General features: G+C 44.2%; 1 protein-coding gene across 1 annotated transcript; it reads left to right on the top strand.

Annotated features, from left to right (window-relative positions):
* The first annotated feature begins 6201 nt into the window (after positions 1–6201).
* On the top strand, positions 6202–7494 carry LOC149963242 (uncharacterized protein F54H12.2-like). Its single transcript, XM_090165424.1, has one exon. It carries the CDS (start codon positions 6202–6204, stop codon positions 7492–7494), a length of 1293 nt encoding a protein of 430 aa, XP_090021550.1.
* The last annotated feature ends 541 nt before the right edge of the window (positions 7495–8035 follow it).

The raw sequence follows: 8035 nt of genomic DNA, 5'->3' as shown, positions 1-8035 counted from the left end.
GCTGCTATTTTCATGGGTGTCCACGGTGTCAAGTAGTCGGAAGAGCCAGACCTGTATGGTCAGATCCCTCACAAACGTTTAACCTCCTTTACCAACAAACAGTCAGGGTCGTTGCTCAACTCCGGAAACTTAAGAAAAACGTTATAGAGATCTGGGAATGTGATTTTTACGAGCTTCGCCGTCAAGCGAAGGATAAGGCGTTTTTCGAAAAAGTATGCGCCATGTTAATTTCACCCTTGAATCCTCGAGACGCGTTTTTCGGAGGGAGAGTTAACGCGACAGTCCTTTACTACAAGGCCAAAGGCGATGAACGCGCGTTTAACGTCGACATGCTTTCACTTTACCCGACTGTCAACCTTCTAGATAGAATACCCGTCGGTCACCCGAAAGTTTTACTAGACGCTGATGATTTACGAGATCTCGATTCGCTGGACGGGTTAATTCAGTGCCGCGTTCTCGCCCCTCCTAAACTTTTTCACCCTATCCTACCCATGCACTTTAATTCGCGACTTCTTTTCGTCTTATGTGGTACATGTGCACGTCTAAGATTTCAAGGACGGTGTCCTCATTCCGATCCCGAGCGGGCATTCGTGGGGACATTCGTTTCCGACGAACTGAAACTAGCCGTTTCCAGAGGTTACAAAGTGATTGAAATGTACGAAGCTTGGCATTATCAAACAACGCAGTATAACAAGGAGACCCAGGAGGGGGGCTTGTTTTCGGACTACATCAAGACCATGTACAAAATGAAGGCCGAGGCTTCGGGGTTTCCAGCGGGGATCACTACCCCCGACGAAAAAAACAAATACGTCTCGGATTTCGAGGACCACGAAGGCGTTAAACTCGATCCCGCTAAGATCGCGTTCAACCCCGGTAAACGTGCCGTCGCGAAGTTAATGTTAAATAGTTTTTACGGTAAGTGGGGACAACGGAATAACCTCGTAAAAACCGAGATCATTAAGGACCGAGAACAATTCTTTAAACTATTTAACGACCCGAATATCGAAAGGAAAAGTGTCTTGGCGATAAACGATAAGACGTTGCTTGTCAAATGGGAACATCTCAAGGAAATCGATCCGGCTTTGGCCCATGTAAACGTAGTTTTAGCCTGTTATACCACCGCTTTTGCCCGAATGAGGCTCTATAGTCACCTAGAGGCTCTAGGGGATAGTATACTATACCACGATACGGATAGTTTAATATATAGATCACGCGATGGCAATAAGCTAGTGCAGGAAGGAACATTTCTTGGGGATATGACGGACCAATTATCAGAATTTGGTCCAAATTGTCATATTACTGAATTTTGCTCGGGCGGCCCGAAAAATTACGCCTTCCGCGTACTCAACCGCGATACCGGTGAAATTAAGGAGGTCGTTAAGGCTAAAGGTCTCAGACAGAACTATTCCACTAGAAATTCTATCCCTATGGACTCGTTGAAAGGGATGCTCGGAATCAACGTAGACGCGCCCACTCTCGAGAAAGAAATCGAAATCCCCCACCATATTTGTCGGTTAAATGATCATACAGTGGTAACTGTAAAGCAAGTTAAAAAATATCGACCAGTTGTCAATAAATTACGCGTTATCGATAATTTCGAAACATTACCGTTCGGATATAAAGAATAATATTTAAAAAAAATGACTAGTTCAGAATGAAAAAACATATCCTAATATTCGGGTATAACTCGCTTATAGAATGTCTGTAAAAGGAATTATTGGTTAATTACCCTTATACGCGAAGTTTCGGTATTAACTGTTTTTTTATCCAACATATTCGAAAGATAAGTCGTTATGTCTTTAAAACTATTAACCTATAATGTAACCCATATTAGACGGTAAGTCCCACTTAAAATGGCAGCATCAGTATTAAGTAAAGAACACCGCTAAACTCATATTTTTATTTTTACCCGAACGGTTTGTTTCTTAAATATCGATGTAGTTTAACTTAGAGACCTCATTTAATAAAAAGCATGTTACCACTGTATGGTCCTTTCTCCGCTCTTCTGAGCGGGCCGAGCGGTAGCGGGAAGTCCGTTTTGATGGCGCGAATTATAAAAAATAAAGATGAAATGATCTCCCCTCCGCCGACAAAAATATTTTGGCATTATAGCGAGTGGCAAACACTTTATGACACTTTAAAAGACTCCGTAGTGTTCCGAGAAGGAGTCCCCAATCTCGATGATTACCCCGGTGAAGAAGGCGAACACATTCTCCTCATCGCTGACGATTTAATGAACGAAAACAATGGTCAAATCGGGGCTTTCTTCACGAAAGGCGTTCACCACCCTAATATAAGCTTCGTATTTATAACCCAGAACATTTTCCCAAAAACAAAGGATGCGCGCGATTGTTCGCTGAACGCGAATTACATTGTTTTGTTCAAGAACCCTCGTGACCAACTTCAACCCGCTATATTATTCCGTCAACTTAGAGGCGCCAATTACCGGTTCGCTATCGAGGCCTATCTCGACGCGACCAAACGCCCTCACGGCTATATTCTTATCGACAATAGGCAGGAGTGCCCCGATGACTTCCGTTTAAGAACGGATATTTTCCCCGACGAAACCGAAATGGTCTATATCCCTAAGAAAAAAAAGTAGGGAGTATAAAGTCAGCGGAGAGGAAGAAGTCCCTAACCAGTTCGAAAATGCCGGCCCTGGTTGCCGGACACAAAGATTTTCTCTCGGCCCTAGGTAGATCAAATTTTAAACAACGACGCGCTATTCTCCATCACGCTAAAAAACCCTTAATTGATGCTATTGCTGAATGCTGCGATAATACTTTGAAAGGGAATTTAAAGTTAAACCCTTGTCAGAAACGAAAACTAGCTAAACAAAAGAAATTCATTAGACAGGTAGCCTCTAAAAAAGTAGCCTGGCGTAAGAAGAAATTAATTTTAGTTCAAAAAGGTCACGGGATTCTAAGTATTCTCATCCCCACCGTTATTTCAGCCCTCAGCGGGATTTTAGGTCGTTCTTGAGGAAATAAAAAAATGTACGCTCAAAAGTTAGCCTTAGTCCCCCTCGACTCGTTAGGAAAAAATAATAATAATAATAATAATAATAAAAATGTTCTCATCCCCTCTCGAGATACCCCACAATTTTCGTTTCCACATCCGTTAGGGTCCTCCGTGGATGAATTAAATAATAGCATGACCGACGTACTCAATTCCAATCTTGACATTAGGGATAAAGTTAAATTATTCGAGCAGATGTTCCACCGTTATCAAAACATTAAGGATATAGCGACGAAGCCAAAAAATAGAAAAGAAACCGGGCAAGACACGGCCTTCTTAAATCTCGTTCCGATTCAGTTTAGGGCGAGTGCGAAGGACTTAATTAACCGATTGATTAGCTTAGGCGATAAAGTTTCGTGGTCGAGTGAAGGCGAGTTGTTTATAGATCAAACGCGCGTGCCCGGGTCAGATATCGCTACGCTCGTAAGTTACGCCGTTGGGGCTATAAATAGAAAACGAACGCCTCCCCCCATCGGTTGGAACGAGTTCGACGCCTTGTTCACGCCTACGGTATCATTCAAGAAAACCATCCCGCGAGTGAAGAAGAAAAAATTACATTTTCGGCGAAACCTAGAAAAGCATCAGTCGTTCGGACTCCGCTCCAATTTAAACCCCGGGACTTATCGAAAGGGGTTATCAATAGAGGCGCGAAAAAAAGGAAAACGGAACAACCAATATGGGAAGAGTTTCTAACCCCGAGGCAGTCTTGAAAAAAATTTATTACGATCCAAAACATCCCGCGAGTTTCGACGGATTGGAAAAACTTTATCAGGCCGTGAAAGATAGAGGTATTCCCCGGGAAACGGTAGAAAAATGGTTAACGAAGCAAGAATCGTACACGTTACATAAGACCGCCTATCGGAAATTTAAAAGGAGCAAGGTTTTTGTAACTAATATTGGCGACCAGTTTCAAATGGACTTAGCGGACATGAGAGACATTTCCGAACACAATTCCGGCTTTAATTACCTACTAGTATGTATCGATACATTCTCGCGACGCGCGTGGGCAGTCCCTATGAAAAGTAAGAAAGCCGAAGACGTAATCGCCGCGACCGAGAAAATATTCGAGGATCTCACGCCTCTTAAAGTTCAAACCGATAAAGGGGGGGAGTTCACGGGGAAAAAATATCAGGATTTCCTTAAAAGAAAAAAAGTTAAATTCTTTACTAGCGAAAACGATACAATCAAAGCGTGTATGGTCGAGCGACTAAATCGTACGCTAAAGGCTAAAATGTATAAATATTTAACCGCTAATAACACCTATCGATACTTGGACGTCCTCCCTGATTTAATTCATAGCTACAATACCACGAAACATTCTACGATAAAAATGACGCCTCTAGACGTGAAACCGGATAATATCCAGAAAGTATTTAAAACAATTTACAAGGAAATCCCCGTGAAAAGCCGGCGTCAACCTAAACTTAAAGTCGGTGACTTTTGTCGTATCAGCAAATACAGGGGGGTATTTGATAAACCCTACCCCGGTACTTGGTCAAAGGAAGTCTTTAAAATCACCCGCCTCGTAAATTTAGACCCGCCCCTTTACACGATCGAAGATTTAACGGGGGAGGCAATAAAGGGACGTTACTATCAGGAAGAACTGCAATTAGTCGCTAAACCTCGACTATACAAGATCGATAAAATTCTCAAGTCTCGGAAACGCAAAAATCAGGTCGAATACTTTGTCAGTTTTGTAGGATATCCGTCGAACGCGAACTCGTGGGTCAAGAAAAAAGATGTATCTGACATTACCTTCAAACGCTAGCATGCGGGTTTACGCCGACAATACGATGGCCTCCTATACCTCAGCGTTACCGAAACCTGTCGAATTGGGGGGGTCTTGGGAGTGCGGACTAGCTGAGATAAATTACACTAGCGCGTTCTTCAACGTCCTCGAGGGACAAAACACTATCGTTTTCATGGTTGTCGACGAAATCCCTCCTGTCGAATGTAACCCGTCTCCAATCGAAGTCAAGCAAAATGAACCGGAGACTAGCATCGAAAAAAACCTAGAGCCGCCTCAAGCCGATCAACCTACTTTGGGAATAACACTTAAAATTACCACGCCGGGGAAAAAAATCCGAAAGGGAAAAAAACGGAGCAGATTTTCGATGTCGCCAAAAACGGTGAAACTCTTACGGGTGAAGCTCAGATCGCCGAATGCGCGGCTCAGCCTAGAAGACCCAGAGGGACCTCCCACGTTTATAGGGTACCCATAGGATACTATTCTTCTATCGAACATTTAATTAAGATAATAAACGAAATTATTAAAGATATGAAGACGTCTCTTCAATATAACGAGATCACTCGCCGAGTTCGAATAAGCCCCTTTCGTCATAACGTACTAGTGCAATTTCATTTTGGTCTAGCCATGACATTGGGCTTCGATCCCGGGATTCAATCTTTGGAAAGGGGTTACCGGGGCGTTAGACCGGCCCTTATAGGCTTTCAAATCCCCCCTCAACTTTACGTTTACACTAATATCGTCGAAGATCAAATGGTGGGTGACACTCTCGTTCCTCGCGTTAGGATTGTCCCCGTAGAAGGGTCGTTCGGGGATAACGTCAGGAAAATATATGACGTGCTTCATTACGTGCGAGTCTCCAAACGCTATTTCGACACGATCCAAGTACATATAATGAACCCTCAGGGGAAACCGGCGCCATTTGCCTTCGGGTCTCTGACGGTTAAACTACATCTACGGAAACAAGATGCCTAAGCCGGATGTCCTCGACGCGCGGGGGTCCTGTCCGTATAAAAATTATTATCTTAACCAAGCCCAAACCGGGGGGTCTAATTTCTATCAAGGAGCGGCTTATCAGAAAGGACATGGTCTCGGAAGTCTGTTCTCGGGGCTCTTCCGCTGGGCCTCCCCTCTTTTAGTTAGAGGGGCGAAGTATATAGGAAAACAAGCGTTGGGAGTCGGCAGTAAAATTCTCAATGACGCCGTTGCGGGGGAAAATATAAAATCTTCGGCGGTGAAGCGCTAGAAGGGATAACCGGACAAAGCGGTTCGGGGCGGAAAAAGCGTAGGAGAACTAAAACGAGAAGCAAGAAGAAAACAACGAGCAGGAGGAAAACTAGAAAAAGGACCGTTAAACGCAGAATCGGGACAGTAGCTCGTCGGAAGTCCACGAAACACGTTCGTGACATTTTTTCCCTCAACTAAAAAGAACCAAAATGTACAAAGTTGAAGCCTTGAAATCGGAATTGGACCTGTTCTCGGTCACCCCCGTGCAAACTAGCGTCGAAAGCGCGACTCCAACTTTCTATCGACCGATCTCTACGCTACGAGATGATTCCCAAATTGAATTTTGTATCCCTAAAAGCCCGGAGTATACGGATCTCGCGATGAGTCTCCTTCACGTTAAATGTAAAGTAACGCGGGAGAATGGGGCTAATTTAGACCCCGACATTAAATTATCAACTTGTAATAACCTAATGCATAGTCTCTTCGATCAAATTGAAATCTACTTGAACGACAATTTAATCACGCCCTCGGCAAGCCGATATTCATACCGAGCCTATTTAGAATCGCTCTTGAACTATTCCGGCGAGGCTAAAACTTCTCACCTGACTTCGTGTCTCTACGCCAAAGACGCTGCCGGAAAGTTTGACGATATAATTACCAACTCGGGGAGCAAGATTCGTCAAGCAGCTATTAAGGATTCAAAGGAAATTTCCTTAGTAGGGGCAATATACGCCGACCTTTTCAAAATTCCGAAATACCTTTTAAGCGGGGTGGAAATTAAAGTTCGACTTTCTAGGAGTAAAACGGCCTTTGTCCTTATGGGAGACCCCTCCTTAAACGTGGGAAATTTTAAGATCGCTATAACGGACGCTACTTTGGAAATACGGAAATGCAAGATAAGTCCTCAAATCATTCTGGCTCACGAAAACGCTCTCTTAGGCGCCACAGCGAAGTACCCCTTTACCAGGACCGAAGTGAAAAGCCACGTACTGCTCACCGGCGTTTCAAATACGAGTCTCGACAATGTGTGGCTGGGACCGCTCCCTCAACGCGTTATAATCGGCCTAGTCTCGCATACGGCTTGCGCGGGCGATTTTCATAAAAATCCTTATAACTTTCAACCATTCGGGTTAAATTTCTTATCTCTCTACGTTGATTCGGACGCGGTTCCGAGCAAACCTCTCCAGCCTAAGTTTTCCCAGAATCAATTTGCCCGTGAATATTACACCTTGTTTACGGGGACGAATATACATTTTAAAGATGATGGGAATAATATATCGCACTCAGAATATCCGAGGGGTTATACTCTATATGCCTTTGATATCACGCCTGATCTTTCCGCAAGTGACAACTCTCATTGGAACCCCGTAAGGCGGGGACAGTTACGTATCGAGTTGGGATTCGAAACCCCGCTTACGGAATCGGTTTCGGTCGTTATTTACGGGGAATTCCATAGTTTAATGCAAATAGACAAAGACCGCAACGTGGTGATTGATTATTAAAATGAACACATTAGAAATAAACGAGATCCTCGGGCATTTACCCGGGTATCAAGGTGCCTTTGCTTCCGATAGACTCCCCGAATATATCCCTTCCTTCCCCGCCTCCCTGGTCGTTAACCTCGATCCTCACGATGGGCCCGGGACTCATTGGGTAGCTATTTACCTAGACGCTTTCAGGAGGGCCGGGTACTTTGACTCGGCGGGTCGTCCGGTGACCCTCCCCACGATAAAAAAAGTTCCTGAGAAAAAATTCCTCGAAAATACTCTACAATAGACGTCGTCTACAGGCCGTGGGAAGCAAAGTTTGCGGACAATACTGCGTGCTCTATCTGGAACATCGCTATAGGGGGCGGAGTTTGACCTCCTTCGCTGATAGGTTCACGAGGAACCAATGGAGTTATAACAATCGCGTGGAGACCCTATTTAAGAAGCGGATTTAACTTACCTTGAGTCAGAGGGGGTATCAGCCAACAGAAACATCATGGAAAGACCGCTGGTAGTTGTCGATTTTGAATTCTTACTCGGCGCGAAATACGAACCG

Source organism: Leiobunum rupestre, chromosome 1, assembly GCF_980474605.1.
Source record: "Leiobunum rupestre chromosome 1, qqLeiRupe1.1.hap1, whole genome shotgun sequence".
Lineage (NCBI taxonomy): Eukaryota > Metazoa > Arthropoda > Arachnida > Opiliones > Sclerosomatidae > Leiobunum > Leiobunum rupestre.
The sequence above is the reverse complement of the archived record's forward strand: the minus strand, read 5'-3'. Positions and strand labels throughout refer to the sequence as shown.